At 43.2% G+C, this 25558-nt stretch overlaps 1 protein-coding gene across 1 annotated transcript; it reads right to left on the bottom strand.

Moving 5' to 3' along the window:
• Positions 1 to 2053: 2053 nt before the first annotated feature.
• Positions 2054 to 25558, bottom strand: LOC126482108 (c-Myc-binding protein-like). Its single transcript, XM_050106084.1, has 2 exons — positions 25346 to 25558; positions 2054 to 2257 (listed from the first exon to the last, which is right to left on the bottom strand). The coding sequence occupies exons 1-2, from the start codon at positions 25556 to 25558 to the stop codon at positions 2054 to 2056; spliced, it is 417 nt and encodes a 138-aa protein (XP_049962041.1).

The raw sequence follows: 25558 nt of genomic DNA on the forward strand, positions 1-25558 counted from the left end.
AAATAATCCGTGAACTGTCTCAAAGTTTATATATGCTTGTGATACACATCTTATCCTGGAAACATAGAATTATTCCGAGATAAAAAATAAAATATCGTCAGAAGTGTGCAGGTGTTACACTTGTGTAACGAAAAATGTCGTCGCTGACGAATTTGCGTTCTGTTGATACTTGAAGAAACTTTCAGTGAGAAAGCTGTTAAGAAAGTTACGGAATTAATTCTGGTAATATCTGAGACATCGTTATTATATCGTGTCACGTATGAACGTGAGAGGCTCCTACAACACGCGAGTACTTGTATGCCGCCGCGAGGATTTTAGTTTCGATGACTCGCCTTAATACGATCGAGAATATTCTGTCTCCCGAAAAAATTTTATTTGCATCTCTTGTTGACTCTTCATCGCTACACCAGTCACCGAAACTGCCGATATACGCAGTACAAAAGTAGCTGCACGTACTTTCAGTGCAGTAATACTGTTGAAGTCAATCAAAATATGTTTTTGTGTGTGGCCTTCTGAAACCCAAGTTTTAGCGAAGTATGCTACAAGACAATTGTCCTCAGCACGCAGAAAGTGCACATTACACAAAACTTCGTTCTTGCTGCTGCAATGTCTGTGTATTCTAAAAAAAAAAATTTGTCCGTCATTATACTTCCTGAATCGAAAACCAGATGAGCGGAGAAAACAAGGAACAAATGTCTCTGAGGCAGATTTTTTCACGGGGATCACTCTGTTTTTCTAGCGGTCGGATACTCTCCTCCGCCACACTATCAAAGTACAATGTTTTGTAAAAATCGTCAACTTCCGTAGTTTCCGTTTTCATTTACATACCATTCTTACAGAATCAAAACATATGGTCACCCCTAAAGATTCTGCCGATGTTACTGCACTGTTAATGAGGAATACAGTCGATTCGGATATACAACAAGGTTTTGTTCTCATTTTATGAAATTGCGAAAAATTTATATTATTCCTGGCTTCTACACTGTTGACCAAATGAGTAGAATATCTTAAGTACGTTCCATATGACAAACTCAATTGTTTTCGAATGACTTGCCTTTCAAGCACACCGACCGGTGTAGGTCTTGCTAGTCATGAGAAAATGTGACCGGTTGATACTGATACGGGTATTGCAGTTCTAAATAACAGGTATTTTTAGATTTTGTTTGGTCTCTGTTATAGGAGGTATTTTTTATTATTTTTACTAATAACCAAGTAAAAAGCGGAAGTATTGATTAGCCATAGAAGCAGTACTGAAATATTTTGTTTCTAAGTAAACCTGTTTTAAAAATGTGTAATTTTTATTCGTGAAAGTTGCAGTGGTTTGAAACATGACAATGTGATAAGCGATCAGTGCTATTCTTTTAATAATACCGACAGGAACAAGCAATAAACGCATGGCATAAGAATTAGTACGGCATTACTGAGATAATAATGTCCCTGTTGCCATGTGTGTTGGCTTATAATGTACACATATACGTGCAGTGTGCTTTAATATTATGATTCTATGTACCATGAAACTGAGAGAGTCAACATTTTTCAATGTTTGTTCCATTCCTACGTCTATTACAGGAAATAATAAGAAGGAAACCGAAAATCGGTTATTTCGAAACCGGTTTTAACAGTCACATTAAACTGGCGTGAGAAAAACCGATATAACCGAGAACCAATTGTTTCAACGATTCCTGCCGTGCTTATCTCTTGCTCCTGCATTAGGCTCACCACCAAATATGAGTCAGTGCTCCAGTCCACGTAAGACTGAAACTACACGTGGACACACGATATCGCACGGAAACACTGAGCATTCACCTGGCGCTGACCGACTGTTAAAAGGTATATGTGGCAAGAAAAGTGTGAGGCGGGAGAATCACAGTACTTGGCGCCGGTGGACTGCAGGAAGAGGATGTGACATTGAGGTGTCAAATTTCGTGAAAGCCACTCCAGTAATAAACTCTGTACAGTGATGCGTCACATTCGTATACATTTTATTACCAAGGAATTTGAGTAGCAACGGTGGCCACATGCGGAGTGCACCGACTTGGTCGGCCGCGAGGTTTCAGTGTATAACCGTCGGCGTGGGAGGAGGCGCCAGTACGACCTCGTCGTGGGCACTGTGGTAGGCGGCGACGGCGTCTGCATCTAGCAGGTCGTCCCCGGCCCTCGGATGAGCCAGCAGCTCGCTGTCTGGGTCGAGCTTCAGCAGCTGGCCTCGGAGCACGTCATTCCTCTGGCGCAGTTCCTCCAGTATCGACTCGGTTTCCTGTCCGCAGCAGTACACGCTGATAACGCGCTTCTTTTTTCCTCCTTATCGTTATTTCCATTCCCCATCAGGGGCAGGCTAGCAGCAGCATAAGCGCTGCTCTCCAGCCGAGAGACATAAGTAGACAGGAAGACATTTAAAACAATATAAAGAAGAAAACATGGCGGAATATAGAAACAAAAAAGTCGGAACATAAGAAAGAAAGCATACAAAGCGGTGACAGTAAAACGGAGGTACAAATGTAAAAAAGTAATTTACACAAAAAAACACACTCTGGATTAAAAGGCACCAGCCAAAGTACGGCCGAAGCATAACGATTAAAGCAGCCACGTGATGGACAGCATAGCACGGAACAATCGTGGACGATAAACAGGTCGAGCACACAATTAAAACCACATCATTAGAGGACACTGTATAACGGCACCGAAACACAACACTAACACAGCACACTGATAATGAATAAAAACCTGGGAGGATCTGCCAGAGGGGCAGACAAGGGAGGAGGGAAAAGGAGGCGAGGAGGCGGGGAGAGAAAGGGGGATGAGGTGGGGGGGGGGGCGCTGAGGGAGTGCTGGGGAGGGAAGGGACGGAGAGAAAAACAGCGTTGGGGGGGGGGAGAAGAGACTCAGGGGAAAGGAGGGAAATCCACTCTGGGAGAAGGAGGGGAGAGGAGGGGCGGGGGAAGGAGCTGGCAAACAAGGCCAAGTTAGAGTTGAAAGGAAGGTCAGATGTCACAGCGAAGTTCAACATCTTGGAGGGGTGGGGGCGCTCGAAATTGCCCTGATGAAGGAGATGGAGGATGTGGAGGTGGAGAGAGGGAGGGATGCAGCGATAGAGGGGCGGCAACAGGCGGGGGGTGGCGAAGAAGGAGGAAACCAGGGGGTGAGGAGGATCAAGCATGCTGACAGTGTAAAGGATGGAGAGATGTTGGAGGAAAAGGAGGAGTTGGGGGAAAGGGATGAGGTAATATAGGAGTTGTGTGGGAGAAGGAAAGCGGATACAGAAGGCAAGGCATAGTGTGTGGTGTTCGAGGAGTTGGAGGGCCTTGTTAAAGCGAGGGGAGGGGGGGGGGGGGGAAGATCCAGGTAATGCTTGCGTAACAGAGGGTAGGACAGATGAGGGAGTTATACATGTGGAGTGATAGCACGCAGTTATCACAGTCTTAAATCAGGTGGTAATGGCATGTGCAACAGTATCCTGAAAAGTAAAGCTACAGAACTTTTTATTCTGTTCTCAATATTGGTTGAGGTATTACATGTACTGGGTAATTATAATTAAACTTTCTCTATTTAACAAATTGTAACACGAAAACTAATCGCTATGTGAGTACCAAACTTGGTAGCATTAATGTTCAGAGAATTGGGTGCATGACTTCCATGCGTAACAGTGCCATCATCCAGTTCCAACTACGGCCACCAGGTGCCGTGATCAGTCATTGTGATTCATAGTCTCACACACCTGACCAGCACATTGGATTCGTATTCGGGAGGACGATGGTGCAAATCCGAGTCCGGCCTTCCTGATTTAGGTTTTCTGTGGTTTCCCTAAATCGCTTAAGGCAAATGCAAGGACATTTCCCTTGAAAGGATATGGCCAACTTCCTTTCCCATCTTTCCCTAATCCAATAGGACCGATGACCTCGCCGTTTAGTCCCTTCCCCCAACATCTGGCATGTCGCAGTGTACTTGTTGACCTGTCAACAAGAGTTTGGACAAAAGGAGCAGGTCATTATTGGTGAAGCTCTATTATCAAAACAACATAATGCTGCAGCTGTACTTCGAGAATATCGCCAGCTGAAAGATTATGGAAGGGTCCTCTTTCTCCACCTGTTAGGCGGAGCATGATGAAGAAGTTCCAATCAACTATAAAACTGGGCATCTCTCCGGGAAGAGGTCAAAGACCGGTTGCTCCACAGGTGGTTGATGAAATCACTGTTGCTATGACAGACAACCTTCCACACAGTTACCGATCATCAGGCAGCGTGCGTGTTGTTTCATGACAGCTGAACATCCCGTGGTCCACTGTACCGAAGGTGCTTCGAATGATTCTCAGGTGGTATCCGTGCAAGATCCATATCATATAGCAACTTGCACGACAGGACGCACAACGACGTGTTAATTCCGCTCCGCACTTTCTCACAATGATTGAAGTTGACGAGGGCTGGCTCTGGACCATCCTATGGACAGACGAACCTCATTTATCTCTGACGGGCGAGGTGAACAGGCAGAACTGCTGATCGTGGGGATCTACATCTCCAGTCACTATGCATGAAGTTCCTCTGTATGGTGAACATGTCAGTATATGTTGTGGTTTCATGGCTACTTTCATAATTGGCCCACTCTTTTTTGAACAGTTGGCACTCAAGAACCAAAGCCATACAATGTCAATGGCCAGTGTTATTGCGATATGCTTCGCCAGGACGTCATACCCGCCCTACAGGAGACAGATTCATTGAACTCAATAGTTTTCAAGCAAGATGGGGCCCCACCGCACATTGCTCGTGAAGGTCACCGGATTCTCTGAAACACATTGGGAAACAATCGAATTATCAGCCGATCGTTTCCAAATGCTTGGCCGGCACGATCACCTGGTCTCACTCCCTGTGATTTCTGGTTGTGAGGCTACCTGAAGCACAGGGTTTTCCAGGGGAACATTCACATGTGCTGATCTGCAGCGCAGCATATCAAGAGAAGTAGCCAGCATACTTATAGACATGCTTCGTTCTCACATGCAGAATTCAATCCTGCGCCTTCAGACACTTCTGGACACTGATGGGCGCCATATTGAACCGCTTTTGTAGCAGTAATGGTATCAGTATGTAATAGTGTGATGTACCATATCCACACATGAAAAGTGTATCAGTTGAACTGATTCTGCATTATTTCTCTTCTCCATTATCTTGACGTTAATGCTACCAAATCTGATCCTCGCTCAGTAATTAGTGTCCGTGTTATAACGTATTAAATAGGGAAAGTTTAATTATAACCATCCAGTATATTACTAGGTCGACCACCTGTGAACCACCCACAGCTTCTGTCTCCACTACTTTTTTTCTTGCCTTTTACAACCGTCCTATCCAGTTAACTAAAGCATTAAAATACCTCAGGTTAATACTTGATCGTCGACTAACATGGAAGCCCCATCTACTAACCATTCAATAGAAAGCCCACAATAGACTAAAATTACTAATGCTACTAACCGGCTGAACATGGTGATTGCACCCTTCCACAATCCTCCACACCTATAAATCCTTGGTCCGACACGTCCTCTGCCATCCAAATGTGTTATGGACTTCCACTCCTCCATCGCTTTATCCTCGGACGCCATGTACTCCGTCTAGCACTTCGAATCCACATACCCTCCCCCACCCACATCCTCTAACAACTTATAAAATTCCGCTCCATACTCTTCCATCTGGAGCGCCTCCGAGTATCCTACGTTATCTGTAAGCTCAACACTACCCACCCCCTGTTCCCCCCCCCCCTCCCCTGTTCATTACTCCTTGTACTCTGCCGCACCTCTCCCACCACATTCCGCAAATGCTACCCCTCCACACTCTACACATCCTCTCCCAACGAAACTTTAACCGTCTTCCCCAACCCGACCATTAAATCCAACCTGATATATACCCGTCCTAACAGATCAAAACAGAACGCACCCCACCTCCACAAATCAGGACTCCCTTCCCTTCCACTCGTCTCCGCCGACATTCTAAGCCATGGTCCGGAATGGCATCCGTCTCCACTCCCCTGAATTCCTCCACTAAACATCCACCCGCACCAACACTCTCTTCCACGGAGCCTAACTGCTATATTCCCATGATACCCCTCTTCCTGGCAGTATATGCCCCTTCATGACTTCATTCATCTATGTATCTGCTTTAATCAGTCAACGCACTAGCTTATTAATTTTTTAACTTCTGCAACTGCCCCTCTGTCTTTTATCTTTCGTGAAATACTCATTTGCCATTTCATCTGTGTCAATCTTTTAATTAATCAACAAACCCGATTATTATATTTTAAATAAATTCAACTGAATCCACGTCTTTTTATTGTGTCAGTTATTCATTTTGTCAATTGCTGTGTTCACTTTTATAATATGTTTTAAACTTTTTACTCTCATATCGCTGAATACAAGCGACTTCTAACCGCTGACAGCCCACTCCCGCCCATATGGGGCGAGGGGCATCAAATGACAATAAAGAAAACAAAAAAGCTTTCTGACTACGATGTCAGTCCTCTGCCCTCTAGAGGCCGATGAATTGAAACCTATAACATGGCGGTGTGTAACAGTAACTATGTCGGTGTGTGAGAAACAGCGTGCTGCAATCGTGTTTCTAATCGCAGAAAACTTGCCTCCAAGTGAAGTCCGTAGAAGAGTAAAAGCTTTGTACGGTGATGATTGTATTAACATCAATAATGTGCGACGTCGGGTCGTTCGTGCTCGTATTCAAGGAAACGGTGGTGATGAACGCAACTTGTGTGTCTGGGTTCGGCGTGGACGACGGCGAAAACCAACCGACGAGCCTCATCGGAATCGGGTCAATGAAATCATCAAAGAAAATCGTCGGGTAACAGGCACAGCTCTCAGGAGAGATCTCCAAAACTTATAGAACACTTTCGAGGACTTCACTTTCACTGTGATGAAGCAGTACAAACAGACATGAGGTTGTGGCTCTGTCATCATAGTAAAATATTTTACAGTGACAGTATAAAGTGAACTCTCGTCGGGAAAAATGTGTTCGTCACCAGGGTGACTACGCTGAGAAATAAATCTGTAGAAAAGGAGAGTAAAGCTGTCGAATGTTGATAAAGTTTCTTTTGATTACAAATCTTTAACATAAAACTATTAGGAGGCTTTAGTTCTCAGTATGCCCTGATAATATACCGTGAGACAAAATTGTATGACCACGTCGATAACAGAATGATGATCCATCTCTGGAACGCAATACAGCAGCGATTCAACTTAACAAAGATTCAACAAGTTCCTCGCCGCACGGTGGTGGCTTATGGGCGCGCAGATGGCGCCCAATAGCTTCCCAAGCAGACTTTATTCAGGTTGTACGACCCATTCTAGAGTACTGCCCCGGTGCTTGGGAATCCCACCAGGTCAGATTAAAGGAAGACATCGAAACAGTTCAGAGGCGTGCTGCTAGATTTGTTACTAGTAGATTCGACCAACAATCAAGTCCTGTGGAGATCCTTCGTGAAAACAAATGGGAACTGCTAGAGAGAAGATACACTATTAAGAAAATTTACAGTACAGGCATTTCCAGCTGACTGCAGAACGATTCTACTGGAGAGAACGTACAGTTTGGGTAAGGACCGCCAAGATAAGAGAAATTAGGACTCGAACAGAGGTATTGGACGATTCACCCCTCGCTCCATTTGCGAGTGGAACAGGAAAGGAAATGACGTAGTGGCACTGTGTACACTCCGTCATGCACCACATGGGAGCTTGTGGGGTATAAATGAAGATATCCGGATCAGTCTTATTTGATGGTAAAGACATCAGCGTGAGTTCACTATAAACCTCTATATAGTCCCGACTTGGCTCCAGTCGATTTTCATGTTTCCAAAACGACACCTTCGAGGACTTCACTTTGACAGCGATGAAGCTGTGCAGGCAGAGGTAAGTTTGTGGCTCCGTCAACAAAGTCAGACTTTCTATAGTGACAGGTATCGACAATCTGGTCTCTTCTTGGGAGAAATGCGTTCGTCGGAGGGGTGACTGTGTTGGAAAATAAGTATGTAGACATGAAGAATAAATAAGTAAAATGTTAATAACGTTTGTTTTATTTTCAAAAAACCTTAAGAGTTTTAGCATAAAAAAGTCGGCGGCTTTACTTTTTAGCACGCTCTCTTAACAAGCCAAGTTTCGAGTAACGCCCGGCGACCTCAGAAATACACTCGCTTATATTCTGAAAATCCTTCAATGAAATAACCAAATTGCAATGCACATTTGGAAATAGCTGGGGTGTGGCCAGAATTAATTCTTGGTCGCTCTAGACGATTAATCTCAGAAAATTTCGTGTCCAAATACCGCAAAAAATTTACAAATACTCGCATAGCACTATCAGTAAACAGTTTCCTACACAGGACAGAGATTTCAGTCTGGTAGTGTTACAGAAGTTTCTCAGTGATACAGTCACAAATATCTCGTTAATTATTCATGATCGCGTGTATGTAAACACAAAAGGCTTTTACTTATTAGTCGACAGAGCAAACTTCTATTGAAATACTTCCACTCGATTCTTCATAACATTCAAAGCACATTGCAATAAAACGTTTTTAACACTAGCAGAAGCGTTGCTACGTTCAGCATCACGCAGTTTACGTTGCGATACGCCACTGTCTTTACTACGGACGCGGTTCCCGACACACAGCGACAAACTCCCGCCCGTGCTGGAAATTAAGCCCAGTTCCGGCGACATTGCTTAGTGTTGGTGCTCTACTTACAGGTAAACCTACCTAAGGAATACATTACGAGATTGATGGGCTTTAAACAGCAAAACGTATTGCATCATCAATACCAAATTCAGGCATATATGGTGAAATTATATACCAAATACACGTTTCTAAAAAATAAGCTAATAAGCCAGAAATACCTCTACATTGCTGTGCGTGTTCCCGATATGTGTCCTCTTTAACGTCAATTGTCATGTTTGGTTGTTTAATAAATCTTTCTCAGATAAATGTACTCTGAATATATATTCTACCCGTATTGTTGTATACATATATATATATATATATATATTCTTTAATTTTTTGAAATACAAAATTTATTGTGTTCTATTTCATCTTTCTTTTTACATTTGGTGAACAGTATTTTTCTTCTTTTTTTTAAGTCGTAACCTTTTCAGGCATAATTACGTTTTATTTTAAACTATTTAAGCGTTACTCTTGTAACATTACTGTAAATCTGTACAGCAATGAGGAAGTGCAGAATTGTTTGGGTCGAAAAAATACTGAATACACTTTGATTCTGTGCACCAAGCACATCGGACAATTGCAATTTTGCGACAGGAGCGGGAGGGAAGAAAAGAAATCCGCTCTCTTACTCTCACCGCACCAACGTTCCCCAGCGCACGGGCAGCGAACTGGGGACATTTTTGCATTTACTACGTGCAAAGTTTGATTAGCCACAATATAATGTTGAAACTACGATCACTAGCAAAGAAATAACTTTCGCATCACAGTTATAAAATGTGGCTAAAGGTTCTATTGTAATGACGTATTTACGAAAAGCACACTACTTTAAGATTTTAAATCGAAACTGAAATTTCAGATACTGTTCTAAGGGAAGAACACTACAAAGAGGATTATGAAGGAACGGTAAAATACGCTAAAAAAGCAAAACATGACATAAATCTTGAGGAAAAACAAAAAGCCATTACAGTTTGACACTCTGGTAAAAACTAATTTGAAAGTGTAAAACACAGATACAGAAAGGGCACAAGGAGAGAAGATCTGTATAAATAGGATGCACATATTGTTGTAAGTTGAACGAGAAATGAAAAGTTATTAGGTATTTCCAAGTATGATTAGACACATTTCAAACTGAGAATCAGTAACAATACATGATCTGGATGTAAAGAGGTGTGATTTACAATCAATGCATGATTGTAATTTACCACAACATTTGTACAAAGCTTCCTCGAAATGTATTCATGATTTTAAAGTAAGACACCGGACTGTTTTAAAAAAACTCAATAAATTCATCACTCAAGCTCAGTTAGCGAATAAAGAAGAACTGAGCGGAAAATCTTACGAATTTGTGGAGACTGTGTAATCGAAAAGTGTATGATTGGAAACTCCAATGTGTATAGTTCTGACAAGTCAGGTTTCAATTTGTAAATGCATGCAGGACGAACATTATCCTTCAGAGGAACATCAAAAGTTGAAATTCTAGCAAAATCTCTGAATGCCTAAACACATACTTATACAATACGGTCCATTATATCTGCAGGGGTAAATTTTATGACCCACTTACTCATAATTTTGAAAAAAAAAACAAAAGATGGCAAGTTCTGCCTAAAAGTCCAAAAAGATTCATACACAGCAGATATTATCCTTGTATTTGCTCCTACGTTCGATAAATTGGCAGCGTAGCTCATAAGGAAATTCTCTGAACTGGTTCACATACCTAATACGACTGAACAATTTGTCTTGTGTTTAGATTCATGGATAGGGCAAAATGAAAAAAAAAAATTTAACACCACTGATAATCATGGAAAACGGGTGGATATTTAAAAGATTTCTTGCGAAAGCACTGGTATGATTCAGCCACAAGACATATACACATTTTGGCCGTGGAAAAAGCCTCGAAACGTTCTTCAGATGTAATTATATAATTACGATGTTAACTTGCATTTAAGAAATAATATTGTAAAAATTCAATCCGTAATTCACAATTAGTTTTCTTCTCGCAGATTCGACACCCTTTTTAAATACGCATTGTACAAGAGAGCTTATATTGAACAGAAACCACCTAAATGTGAGACGCCTGTTCACTATTGCTTTAAAAACTGTGATCCTGTATGTGACTCCTGTCATGAAATTGCAACTGTCCGATGTGCTTGGTGCGCAAAAAAGAAATGCATTCAGAATTTTTTATCGTAACAGTTCTGTGCTATCTCATTATTGTGCAGGTTTGCAATGATGTTACAAAAATAACGTACAAGCAATTTAAAATAGATCATAATTAACTCTGAAAATGTTACAACTTGCAAACCAAAACAAAAAAAAATACAGATCACCTAATGAAAAACGGAAACACAAATGCAACATAATTTATTTTATATTTCATAAAATTAAAAGAAAATATATATGCATACAGAACAATATATGGAGCATATACATTTAGAATATAGTTATGGGGAACGACTTATTAAACAAACCAATATGACAGTTGACATTGAAGTGGATACATATCGGGAGCACGTACCGTAATGTAGAGGTATTTCTAGCTTATTAGCTCATTTCTGACAAATGCATGTTTGGTATACCACCTCATCATATATGACTGAATCTGGTGTTAATGATGATATACGTTGGTTGATTGGTAGGACATGTTCTGAGGCATTAAGGGATCACCAGTTTGGTATTGGAGGGCAGCGAGGAGGGTAAAAATTGTAGAGGGAGACCAAGACGTGAATACACTAAGCAGATTCAGACGGATGTAGGTTGCAGTAGGTACTGGGAGATGAAGAAGCTTGCACAGGATAGAGTAGCATGGAGAGCTGCATCAAACCAGTTTCAGGACTGAAGACCACAACAACAACAACGTTTTACTATAAGTCAAATTTCGAAACGAAAAACAAAATAATGTGGAAGATGATATTTTGTAAAAAATTATTTTTGAGAGAAATCTGGATGAAGCGTTGTGAGGTGCATTAAAACCCATGGAACTTTTGTTTGAAAGTTCTCTTATATCTGTTAGCGTTTTAACCCAATTCATTCAGAAATATTAAACTCAGTTTTTTTCAAGGGGGTGCTTCACACCTTTAAAGGCAGTATGCGGATGTATAAAATCCGTGTGTGTCTCTTATTTTGCTCTGTACGACAACGTATTAAAAGTCGATCAAAATCGTAGTGTGTCCGTTAGGTAGGTTACTAGTTAGACTTTCAGATTAGGAGTCAAGCCAGACTGAGACCTGAATACAATATTTGGCCTCTCAGGTATTGACATTGCCGAGTAAGGCAACCGTACACTTTCACGACCTGGCCAGACGATTAAATCTACTGTTGTTATTCCTAATTCTACAAAAACTCCCTCTATACCTTTCTGACTGACGTTGTGGGATATAAGTGTCGGTAAATTTCGTTTTATCAAACAATCGGTGAAGCGCCAATGATTCATTAAGAGCATTAAAAATATAATAAAAGCAGTCTAGAACACATAAAATATTTTATTTTAAAAGACACTGTTCGCCTTCCATCGATGTCTGATGATCCTCAGACCGTTGCATGCTCTGTAGATGGAGTAGCAAGATAGTTACTAAAGGACACGTGAAAGTAAAACAACAGTAAAAACCTATATAACTGGACTACAAGTAGAAGAAGAGATAGCATTGCTGAGGGCTGGAGCTGGCGGGATGGACCACTGACTGCTCCGGGCTGGTGTGTAGAGCGATCGCTGCATGACGTGCAGTTGCGGGCACGTAGAGAACGAAAGCTCCGCCAACCGTCTCCAGAATTAAATCAGTGATAGCTAGCGGCCGTCAAATACGAATAAAATCAGTAAAAATACAATTGTGGTTCAAAATTATTCGATTACGATCACAGTCGCTAAAATATGAACTTGATTTGCAGAAAATACAGGATGACGCAGATAAAAGTATCCCGTGTAAGTAAAACGGAAATACAGTGAAATTGCAGAAACGGAGAGCTGAATCTGAATTACCATTCATTTAAAATGAGAAATACAGTGAAGAATGCATTTGTAGAAGGTGTTGAAAGACACCCATCAGTAAACGGCTGTGGACGTCTAAGAGTATTCATACACACCCGGCATAAAGTTCGGATATAAATGGCAGCAACTTCACGGCTGTGTTTCTATCTGTTCCTGTATTGTGTATGTATTTGTTTCAGAGACCTTGCTCTTCTAGTGTCCCCACAGGAAAAAACATTTGTTGTTAGATCCGGCGAACGTGGTGGCCATGAATGTTAGCTGACAGTTAATTCCTCAGTGAAGACGTCATGCACAGTTCCAGTGATATCTGGCGTGTGTAGCTTGATGTCCCATCTTGCTGGAAGAAGCAGTATTGTCTTTCATATTGAGAGAGTAGAGCACAAAACGTATCAAAAATCCCCATTCATGCAACCATGTTGAGGGTTGTCTCAAAAAATATCGGTCCACTGATGCGCGTTGTTTTTACAATGTACCAAAAACTGATTTCTTCGTCATGGGGTGGTTGTTGACACACTAGGTTAGGGTTCTCCGTTGCCCTATACTTCGTGTTCTTTGAATTCACGTGACCGGAGGGATGAAACCATGCTTCACCTGTCATGGCGTGATGGAAATGGTCTAACAAACTATCGTTGACGTTATTCAAAAGTTACGTATAGTAATCTACAGCATTTGACAGTCATCCTCCAGTAATTAGCGCACAACTGTCACGCGATATGACTTCACATTAAGACCTTTCAATATCCGCTGGCAACTCCGCCTGCTTACATGCGCCTGTTGGGCCAATTTACGTGTAGACTTTCTTGGGCTCTGAATCATTCTTCGGCAAATGTCTGCACTACCTTCTTACGCTTCCACAGATCCGTAGATGCGCCAGTTTTTATACAGACTCTGTATTACTCTGTTTGCTAGTAGTCCTCTATCTGGATACCTGACTTCGAAAATCTCGCGAGTTTCCTTAATCGAGCTTGTTTTCACATACGCTTTCTCAATTTCAATTATTTCTTCTATCCAGAATGTCATTTTGCAGACCGCAAAGAGAAAGGTCTAACTTCCCTGGTAAAATAAACTGAAATGTTTACAGAAAAATGCCAACAATCGTTTACTGCATAAAACTGTCCTTTGTCCTACCTGTTTATTCTATTTCAGAAGTCGAAATACTGCATTCGCTTTCAAACTGGAGGTGGACTGTTTCTGACTGCACCACCTTGTGTAATAAAAGAAGCGATGTAAGGAAATAAACCAGCAACATTCGAACTAGACCCGAAGTGCCGTCTATGGGGAAACGCCATAGATAATGAGTCCATAATAGAAGACTGAGCACAGTCTCAAATAAACCGGAGGAAGGAAAGAATTCGTGGCCTTCTTTCAGTTAATAGCCTGGAATTCGGTTAAAATGCTTTAGACAAAAATGGGAAAAGCTAATTGTGAGAGAAGTAGCGTGGAAATTTTACCCCGATTTTGCGGAAAAAAATCCAGTGTCTCAAGCTCTGTACCATCTTCCTTGGTGTTTACACTAGGAGGCCTGGTCTTACACTGTCACAAAGATTATAGGTAGACGCTTTTCCATCAACTACGAAAAACCTAGACTCGGGCCGTGTAAGAGCAGAAAAATGTACAGTATCTTATCGAAATTATCCGGATACCTATTAGTTGACATTAATATGGAATGTGTCCACCCTTCGGCTTTATAACGGCTTGATCTCTGTTGGGGATACTTTCAATTAGGTATCTGCATGTCTATGGAAGAATTCCTCAAGAGGTGAAAGAAGAGAAGGTAGAGATGTTGGAGGCCAGGATCTAGAACGAAGTTAACGTTCTGATTCATCCGAAAGATAATAAATTGCGTTCCGGTCCGGACTTTCGGTAGGCGAGTCCATTTCAGGAATGTTATTGACCACAAACCACGGCCTTGGTGACAGGGAGTATTTTCATGCTGATACAAAAATCATCATCTCCGAAACAATTCTGTAAAATGTATTCACATCGTTTCGCATTTAGTGTTGTGTTAAGGGCCGGCCGCGGTGGTCTAGTGGTTCTAGGCGCGCAGTCCGGAACCGCGCGACTGCTACAGTCGCAGGTTCGAATCCTGCCTCGGGCATGGATGTGTGTGATGTCCTTAGGTTAGTTAGGTTTAAGTAGTTCTAAGTTCTAGGGGACTGATGACCACAGATGTTAGGTCCCATAGTGCTCAGAGCCATTTGAACCATTTTGTTGTGTTAAAGACAATACGGAGACAACAACCTAGCCACGAAAAACAATCACATATCCTTATATTACCTACTACGCACTTCACTTTTGGCACTGCACATCATGGCTGGTATTGTTCTCCAGACATTCGCAGAACCCGAAGTTTTCCATCCGATTGCTACAGGATATAGTGTGATTCATCATTACTCCAGATCGCTCGTTTCCAGTCAGTCACTGTCCAGTGGTGACGCTCTTTCGGCCGCTGTGGCCGAGCGGCTCTAGGCGCTTCAGTCCGGAACCGCGCGACTGCTGCGGTCGCAGGTTCGAATCCTGCCTCGGGCATGGATGTGTGTGATGTCCTTAGGTTAGTTAGGTTTAAGGAGTTCTAAGTTCTAGGGGTCTGATGGCCTCAGATGTTAAGTCCCATAGTGCTCAGAGTCATTTGAACCATTATTGGCGTCGCTCTTTACACCACCTCAAGCATAAGTTAGCACCGGCTACAGAAATGTGCATCTCGACCATTGTAACCCATTGTTTTTAACTCCCTAAGCACAGTCATTCTGGTACCTGCAGTGCTAGTAGCCCTTTGTAACTCACGAGTTATTCCTTCTGCTGATATCATGCAATTTTTTACAAGCAGCCCACGCAATTCTCGACGGTCCCTGTCCGTCAGTACGTGAGGTCTCCCTGGTCTTGAATTAGCTGAGGCTGTTCATTACCATCACATCAGCAAGAGTCGACTTGTTCAGTTTTAGAACGGTTTAAGTGTCCCTAGTGGATTTGTTACTCAGGTGACACGTGAGGCGTAACCAATCAATTTGCAGATAATTATCTGTTGTTCCCACTATCTCTCTAACTGACCAAGGATAGTCGTAACCTTGAGCAAGCATCTTGCTCTTATAGTGAGTGTTCGTCTTTGATTTTTTTTCGTTTATTGGATTTCAATCCAAGGGGGGGGGGGAGGCTGGCAGCAGTGTAATATGCTGCTCTGCAGCCTACAGAAAAGTTAAAAAACATAATGAGAATATAAACAAACAAAAAAACAAGTGACAGAACGGTGACACTGTGGAAAACTGTAAAATAGCGGAAAGTTTTGGAATTTAAAATATAAAAACACTGAGGTGACGATGCAGATGAAGATACACAAGAAGGAGACAGGCACAATTAAAAAATATGGCGACAGTCTGGTTTCTGTTCGCATGAGATAAAAAACACAATGAGCAACAGTATGGTGGCAGGTTCGCAGGAGAGCTTCTGTGAAGTTTGTAAAGTAGGAGACGAGGTACTGGCGGAAGTAAAGCTGTGAAGACGGGGCGTGAGTCGTGCTTGGGTAGCTCAGATGGTAGAGCACTTGCCCGCGAAAGGCAAAGGTTCCGAGTTCGAGTCTCGGTCCGGCACACAGTTTTAATCTGCCAGGAAGTTTCAGTATGGTGGCTGTTTGCAACACTGACAGGGGACTCACAACACAGAACACTCACTTATAACAGCACTATATAGGTGACAAGGCTGCAGATGGGGAGGCGGGACCCAGACCTATGATAGGGAAAAGGGGGGAGGAGAGAAAAGAAAAAAGCGGGGGAGCTGAAGGAGGGAGGGGACATAGAAAAGGAGGGGCTGGGCAGACGCGAGAAGGAGTGGGAAAGGAAGGAGAGGTGAGAGCAAAATGGATCAGGGGAGAGAAGGAAGGAAGAGAGAGGGTAGGTGGGGAAAAACCTGGATGGAAAGGTTTGGGGAAGAGGGAGCCCAGGGAAAGGACAGGAAGGGAGGGGGAGGTGAGGATCAGAGTTGATAGGAGGGATAAATGGAGAGAACATCATCTGGGAGGAGGAGTCGACAGAAGCCACCTTGGGAAACGAGATGAAGGGTGTAGAGGTGAAGATTAGGGGGGACACAACGGTGAGTTGTCTTTGACCCACATGTGTGCGGAAATTTTCTATTTCTTTTGCGCATGTCACGAGAGCGAAAGTGGACGCAGCGTATCTGCAAGGCAGGGACGATGAGCACTTGGGAACCTGCTCTTGGAGACACCTACTGATCGAGGCAATGATTCTGTGAAAGCGCTGTCTCACCTCCGAGATTCGCTGCGAACCACGGAACCTCGCCGAGCATGGACAATGGTCGTGTCTTCACCTTTCGAGAGAAACGCAGAGAGGGTGTACAGAGAGCAAATAGGAAAGACCAATCTGTATTGTGAACTCTGTTAAAGTCGCATGATGTAGTAAAATATAAAATGGAGTGTATGTAATGGAGGTGAAATACACGTGCCCTAAAGAAGCAGCAAGTGAATTCGTAATTGGTGTTTCAGATTCCCAGCTGGTACGAACTTCGCTTCTCCGAGAAAGGCTGATGCCTCAAGATACGGCAACACGGTCAGGCAGATAATATAGATAAGTAACGATAGATAAGTAACGGCGACCACAAAAACCTTTAGGAAGACCACCTCCACATAAAACCAGAACAACGGCAGGCGCGTCACATTATACATCCAACGACTAGTGCACTTTCCAAGTCAGTGATTTCTCCTGACCCACCAATTGTGCTGTTTCTGCTTCTCTAGTGACAGCACGATGGACCTCCTTTTATACTGGCGGGCCCGCATCTTGTGACATCAAAAAATGGCTCTGAGCACTATGGGACTCAACATCTGAGGTCATCAGTCCCCTAGAACTTAGAACTACTTAAACCTAACTAACCTAAGGACAGCACACACGTCCATGGCCGAGGCAGGATTCGAACCTGCGACCGTAGCGGTCGCGCGGTTCCAGACTGAAGCGCCTCTTGTGACATCTAGTGGTCAGTTCTATATTTCATAAGGCTGTCCGGTTACTTTTAATGGATAGTGCCCGACAGAAAACGGTGTAAGGCAGGAATGCCATCTTCTCTATATCGTTCAGCCTATACATCGAAAGGGCCATAACGGAAACATAAAACACGTTTAGGAGTGGCGCTAAATATCCTGGTGAAATGATATCAATAAGATTTGCCGATGACATTTCTAACCTCACTGAAACTGAGGAAGAATTGCCGGATCAGTTCAATGGAATGAACATTCTACTGACTGTAGTATGTGGGTTGAGAGAAAACCTGAAAAAAGCGAAAGGAATGAAAAGTAGCAGAAATTGGAATAGCGACACTGTCAACATAAAAACTGGGAATCGCGTAGTAGATGAAGTCAAGGAATTCTGCTATTTCGGAGGCCAAATAATACATGTAGCGGATTAGCACAGAGAAAGAGACGATTCTCCGCTAGTAGAAGTCAACTACTATTAGACATACATCTTGATTTGAGGAAGAAATTTCTGACAATGTACTGGATGTCTATAAATTAGTTATACAAAAGTAATCTTTAACTGTGATAAGGGTAAAAACTTACAGAAATTTTTGATGCAGCACTGAATGCAGCATATGTTCAAGTTTTATTCCCGCCTAACACTGTTAGTTCCCGACGTCACCGCTAGGTGAAATACGCGAATGAATTAATAGAGAACAGCCATCATGGATTGGTATGACGGTGCAGAGCGTGCGCAGTGTTGTTCATCATTTCATGAAACCAAATCCGCTACTACAGTTCAGAGACAATTCAGGTCCAAATATCGCAAGCCACCGCCTCAAAGGAAAACTGTTATTAATTAGTGCAATCGTTTCACCGAAACTGGCTGTGTACCAGCGTCGGCCGGCAGTCTCTGTCGCAGCAACTGAACAATTTGAACAATCTTACATTCGTACTCCGGGTAAATCAACGAGACGTGCTTCAAATTACAGTTAAGTACGTCTAGTGTTACGGTGTGGAAGGTATTACGGAAACGCCTATCACTCAAACCTTAGAAATTGGAATTGTTGCAAGATTTGAAAGAAAGTGACAAAAAAATGAGCCGAGCTTTATATGAGAGGCATTCAATTACATTGCACATTTCTTTCCTGAGAGCAGCTTGGTTTTATTGAGGATTCCAATAAAACAATTATTCCCCACTCTTTTGGTTACAAAACTCCATTTTTTCAGCATAATTTCCTTTCAATGCAACGGCCTTACGGCACCTTACTGCCAGCATGGTACCACTCTACTGGTCGACTTCAGAGCCAACGCTTTGCTGCATGATAACCTCTTCACCATGCACGAACAGCTTCCAGCAGAGAGCATACTTCATTGGGCCAAGCAGATGGAACTCTTCTGTTAGCCGGCGAGGAACCCAGCGATCGCACACCTTTGAGTACCCCAACTGGTCGACGATTATGCCAGCACCATAAGACAGAGATGTCCAGTTGACCAGAGTAGTGTTTGAATGTGAGACGTCGTGCGCCTCGAATGAGAGTGTCCGCACGTTCCCACATTTCTGGAATCACAGCTGCGTGGGGGCAGCTGGCACGCGGGAGATCGGACAGGTTTGCGCGACTTTGTTGTTATGATGACAGGTGCCTCGCCAAACGACTCACCGTGCTTTTGTTTACTGTCAGTTCACCGTAGAGGTTCTGCAAACGCCGACAAATATCTGTGACACTCTGGTTTTCCGCAAAAAGAAACACAGTTACAGCTCCCTGCTTGGAACACTCCTCCGTTGCAGACGCCATTTTGAAGGCTGCGTATAGCGCCGCCAACTATCGGAACTTCATCAAACTGTACATGCTGAAGAGGGAATGCTCCACGATGTCCCACAACAATTCTACATTTCTAACCGAACTTGGTAGAGAAAAAATGTATTACTTATTCAAAGCACCTCGTACAAATGTTTAACAAATGCTGACTGAGGATGATTTTCTTAATAAAAATGTGTTCAGTGACAATGCCTCCTGGGTCCTTTCTTTTTTGGCGAGTCAAATGTAGCTGGAATATCGTACCAGGGCCTGCTCTAACGTTATCTAATGCCTCAATTACAGCATGATATGGGCACAGATTTTACTTCCTAGAAAGATGGCGCACCACCACATTATCATCGTGAAGTTGTCGTGTATCTTCGTAGGAATGTGCTACCTTCGATTGGACATGGTGTAACAATATCCTGCCACCACGATCTCCTAATTTAATCCCAGTGGACTTCCCTGTATGGGGTTACATTAAAGCGAAAGTGTCTGGTCTTTCGCTTCCGAGAAACGTCGACGAGCCGCGGCAACTCATAACACAGGCAACTGCCACCACACATCGATACTTTCTTCGTAGAACTTTGCAGGAAACTGTTTACATATAGGAAATTTGTCTTGTTACAAAAGATAACACTGAACATCTGTAAATAAAACTATAAGATATACTGCATTCAGTGTTATATCAAACACTTCTGTAAGTTATTTACTTTTTTCTTAATAAAAGGTTACTTTTGTATACCTAATTTATAAACAACCTGTATGTCTGGAGCTCGGTACTGTATAGTGGTGAATCGTGGGCTGTCAGAAAACAGGAAAAACAGAAGAACTGAACCGTGCGATATGTGAAGTTACAGAAAGATTCGTAAAATTAAGTAAGACTGATAATAGCCGGCCTTTGTAGCCGTGTGGTCAGCGTCTCTGACTCTCACACGGCGGACCCAGGTTCAATTTCAGGTACTACCAAGTACTGTTTCTTGTTGCGAGGACTAGCGCGGAGTGCAGTCGGGTTTTAACTTGTAACGGGTTTTTATTAATACTTCCACTTAATTTGATTTCACTTACCGATTATTTGTGTGTAGGAGAGTAATAATGTAACGGACAGACATCTAAATACAATACTGATAGAATTTTTTGGGTGCAACACATTTAAATTTCAATTGAATATACATGGAGTGAAAAAATTTCAACACTAAAAAAATCATTACTGTAGAGTAATGTAATTTCGGGAATACATTTGTCAAGATGAGTCATTAACATTGCAAGATCGCATGTTAATACGAGTATAACCGCCAGATAAGCCATTGCAAATGTGAAATGCTAGTACATTAATAGCCGATGTAGCCGTCAGAATGTTGAATGCATGTATTCAAAGGTGCATGCATTGTGTTGCACAGGTGCCGGATGTCAGTGTGCGGGATGGAGTTCCATGCCTGTTGAACTTGGTCAGTGAGTACAGGGACGGTTGATGCTGTTTGTGGATGACACTAGACTGTCGTCCCGTGATGTCCCATGTGTTCTCGATTGGAAACAGAGCTGGAGACCGAGCGGGCCACGGCAACATGACGACACTCTGTACGGCACGTTGTGTGACAACAGCGGTATGTGAGAGAGCATTATCTTTTTGGAAAACAACCACTGGAATGTTGTTCATGAATAGCAGAACAACAGCTCGAATCACCAGACTGACGTACAAATTTGCAGTCACGGTGCGTGGAATAACCACAAGATGCTCCTGCTGTAATACGAAATCGCACTCCAGACCAGATTCCAGCTATAGGTCCATTGTACGAGGATCACTCCAAAAGAAATGCACAATTCTTTTTTTAAATCCATCTTTTCTTCTGCGTGTTTGAAAGTTTTACAGTGTGTAGATACATCCTTTAGGAACAATATTTTCATTTCTCCACATAATTTCCATCCCTCTCAACTGCCTTACGCCATCTTGGGACCAGGGCCTGTATACCCGCACGGTAAAATTCTGGACCAACCTGTTGGAGCCACTGTCTGGCAGCGAGCACAAGGGAGTCATCATGTTCAAACCTTGTTCCCCGAAGAGAGCCTTTCAGTTTCCCAAAGAGATGATAGTCACATGGAGCCAGGTCAGGACTGTAAGGCGGGTGTTTCAGTGTTGTCCATCCGAGTTTTGTGATCGCTTCCATGGTTTTTTGACTGACATGTGGCCGTGCATTGTCGTGCAACAGCAAAACATCCTGCTTTTGCCGATGTGGTCGAGCACGACTCAGTCGAGCTTGAAGTTTCTTCACTGTCGTCAGATATGCATCAAAATTTATGCTGGTTCCACTTGGCATGATGTCCAGAAGCAAGAGTCCTTCGGAATCGAAAAACACCGTAGCCATAAGTTTTCCAGCAGAAGGTGCGGTTTTGAATTTTCTTTCCTTGGGTGAATTTGCTTGATGCCACTCCATCGATTACCTCTTCGTCTCTGGTCAAACATGATGGAACCATATTTCATCACCTGTCACAATTCTTCCAAGAAATTCATCTCCACCATTCTCGTACTGTTCCAAAAGTTCGCAGCATACCGCTTTTCTTGTTTCTTTGTGAGCCACTGTCAACATCCTGGGAACCCACATGGCACAAATCTTTTTTAACGCCAACATTTTCAGTATTTTGCAGACACTTCCTTCCCCTATCCCAACGTAGCGTGACAATTCGTTCACTGTGATGCATCTGTCAGCAGTCACCAATTCGGTAACTCTCTGCACATTGTCTGGAGTGTGTGCAGTATGAGGCCTGCCGCTGCGAGGACAATCCTCAATATTGTCGTGCCCGCTTTCATGACGTAACCTGCTTGCCCATAGACTAACTGTACTGCGATCGACAGCAGCATCTCCACACACCTTTTTCAACCTCTTGTGGATGTTTCCCACTGTCTCGTTTTCACAGCACACGAATTCTGTGACAGCACGTTGCTGCTGACGAACGTCAAGTGTAGCAGCCATATTGAAGACATTCTGTGACGACGTCACTCACGGGAACAGGTTGAAGTAAGTTTGAAAACAAGTGGGAAGGATGTATCTACACACTGTAAAACTTTCACACATGCAGAATGAAAACAGTATTTTTACAAAAATAGTGTACATTTCTTTTGGAGTGACCCTCGTATCTAGAACGCAGACAGGTTGGTTACAGGCCCTCAACTGGGCTCCTCCTAGCCAACACACGCTCGTCACTGACACAGAGGCAGAACCAGATTTCATCAGAAAACGAAACAGTCCTCAACTCTGTCCTGTAATGAACACACGATTGCCACAACTGAAGCAGCAAATAACGGTGGTCTGGGGTCAGTGGAATGCACGCTACAGGTCTTCCGTCCTTGCAGTAACCGATTTCTAACATTTATTTGTGTCTCTGTGGTGCCAACAGCTGCCCAAATGGCTGCTGCAGATGCAGTACGACGCGCCAGAGCCATAGGCCGAACACAATGGTTTTCCCTCTCGATAGAGCCACGTGGCTGTCCAGAGCAGAGTTATCTTGCAACAGTACATCCTCGTGACCACCGCTGTCAGCAAGCATGTACAGCTGCTACATTCGAGCCAAGTTGGTTCAAATGGCTCTCTGCACTATGCGACTTAACTTCTGAGGTCATGAGTCGCCTAGAACTTAGAACTATTTAAACCTAACTAACCTAAGGACATTACACACATCCATGCCCGAGGCAGGATTCGAACCTGCGACCGTAGCGGTCGTTCGGCTCCAGACTGTAGCGCATAGAAACTCACGGCCACTGCGGCCGGCTCGAGCCAAGTCTTTCTGCAATACCGCAGAAGGAACATTCAGGTTCTCGTAGCCCTATTCCACAACCTAGTTTAGAATCAGTGAGGTGTAGATAATGGCGTCTTTGCCACCTTAATAGTATTCTTGCCTAATATCAACTAACCAATTCAGTCTCGAAGACAACTAACATTCACGATAGTTACAGCATGTATTTAAAGCAAAACTAATTTGTATCCTCATACTGGAGCTACTAACGCTATAGTTATGCGACTGGCGCGAAATTTAAATAGACATTATCTTTCAGATGTAGAAACGAGACTACCAACTTTCGTTTATGTTGCGCAGCTCCTTCTTGTTGTTGCGACCCGGTAATTTCCAAGAATGATTGCCTATCGAGGTCGCAGGGACCAAACGGCACATATCGAACGTGCGATTGTAAACGATCGTGTGACTCTCGTCGCGGGCGTTATGAGTATGTTTACGGTGGTCACTACCAGAACGACAAAAGAAGAGCGTTAAAAAAATACGTCTAATTACAAAGGAGACGACTTACCTTACTCGTTGTCGATCGTGTCGTCATGAGAAAGTCCATATGATGTGTACGCTACAATGACAGTTCCCTTTTTGCCATAACCTGCGTAAACTCCGCCAATATCACACAAGAATATCGGCAGAGTGTCACATGCGTTAACTTTTCCCTGCAAACGCAAGTTGTGGAAATAGAGATATTGAAACAAGTACAGTTCGTCTCTTTGTCCTGGACGCCCTTCTCTTGTAATGGAAGACTTCACAAATTCTATAGGCGCTCGGTATTCTGCGTGTGCACACTAGCATCATCCAAAGATGCGAACTCTACGGAGTGGTTCACGAACTCGTGGTCGAATCCTTCATCTTTCAGAGTCTTGTAGGACTGAAAACCGTCTGTAATGACTTTAGTACCAGGCAGCATGAAGTGCTTTATCACACCCACTAAAGTCACCTTGTCTCGGGACAATATTCTCACAACGAAACACTTCCGGGACTCTCTTTCTATTCCACCGAATACCCAAATATGATCTATTTCACTCTTTGAAGGTCGTACTCTCTGGTTCTCCCTTCTAGCTATATGAGATTCGCCCACTTTCACAACATTACTCGCTCCACCAGTTGGTACACTGTCGTTTGTCACAACCAGATGACAGATTTCTCTGCAAAAACCCGAAAGAACCACACACGGTATTAGCAGATAACTCAGTTTCCGATGCTGTTGTTTGCAACGTGTAGTCTCGAATCCAGCAAGATAGAAAAATTACGCTGGTCTGGATGGATAATTTGGAAGAGTCGAACCACGTATTCTTCCTGAAACTCGTTCGTTTTCCGCATTTTCCTCAATGAAATTGAAACTGTATTTCGGCATCGAAACTCCTCTTATGGATTTTACACACTTCGCACCACCATAATCCATACACTCCCTCCTTTTGTCATCCAGTAGTACTCCATATTTGCGACAGAAAGTCAAACAATTTTCTACTCTGGATAAGCATGAAATTAGATTTTTCCATGTGAGAGAATCTGCTGAAGAAACGTCAGGAATAAAAGACATCACACTCACTATCGACTGAAATCGTCTGGGTTTCCCAAGCGCGGAGGAATGTAATTTAGAGCAACTAAAGGAATGACGGAAAACATATAAAAACGACGATCACAAATAATGGATCATAACGCCCGCAACGATACTCGCATGATCGATTTACTATCGCACGTTCGATATGTGTCGTTTGGACCCCGCGACCTCGATAAGCAATCATTCTTGTAAATTACCGATTTCCCTGTCAGTGTATGTTCCTAGGCACATGGTCATGTTGTTCCTTGGAACGCTTTTACACATTTGGAAAAACCTTACTTTTCCACAGTATGAAAAAGACTGTATCACACAGAAACTGAATGATATCATTTAAAGAGTGAGTAAGAAAATATGTTAAACTTCTGTTACGAAGCTGGGGTAGAGGCGGAAGTCTGTTAAGTGTTCCAAGCTACAATAGTGTCCCCTATGTTAAGATTGAGCGCAGTTCTGAGAAAAAGGAATTGAAAGAGGAGAGGAAGTCGTGATGGACCAGATCAAGCCAGTCAGAAGGCTGGTAACAGGGAAACAAAATGTCTAAGAAGCGAGCCACCGGTCCCAGACACAGGTCTCACCTTGAGGCGTTCGCGCACGCTCTCCATCTCAGCGGCTGTGGGCCGGACGTCGCCCAGGGCTTTGCGCACGTACTCCACGGGATCTTCAGGTTTCTCGTACTCGTCGTAGAGCGAGACAAGCGCTCTCGTCACCGACATCATGACGTTGCCGCGCTCCAGGTACTGACGGAACTCCTCGCGCTTCTCGTCCACCACCTCCCGGATCGAAGCCAT

The sequence above is a fragment of the Schistocerca serialis genome, chromosome 5 (genome assembly GCF_023864345.2).
Source record: "Schistocerca serialis cubense isolate TAMUIC-IGC-003099 chromosome 5, iqSchSeri2.2, whole genome shotgun sequence".
Taxonomy (NCBI): domain Eukaryota; kingdom Metazoa; phylum Arthropoda; class Insecta; order Orthoptera; family Acrididae; genus Schistocerca; species Schistocerca serialis.

Coding starts and splice junctions, on each gene's coding strand:
- LOC126482108 (XM_050106084.1), bottom strand. CDS start 25,558: ATGGCTTCGATCCGGGAGGTGGTGGACGAGAAGCGCGAGGAGTTCCGT. Junction 2,258..25,345: donor GCGTGCGCGAACGCCTCAAG/GTGAGACCTGTG, acceptor TGCTGCGGACAG/GAAACCGAGTCGATACTGGA.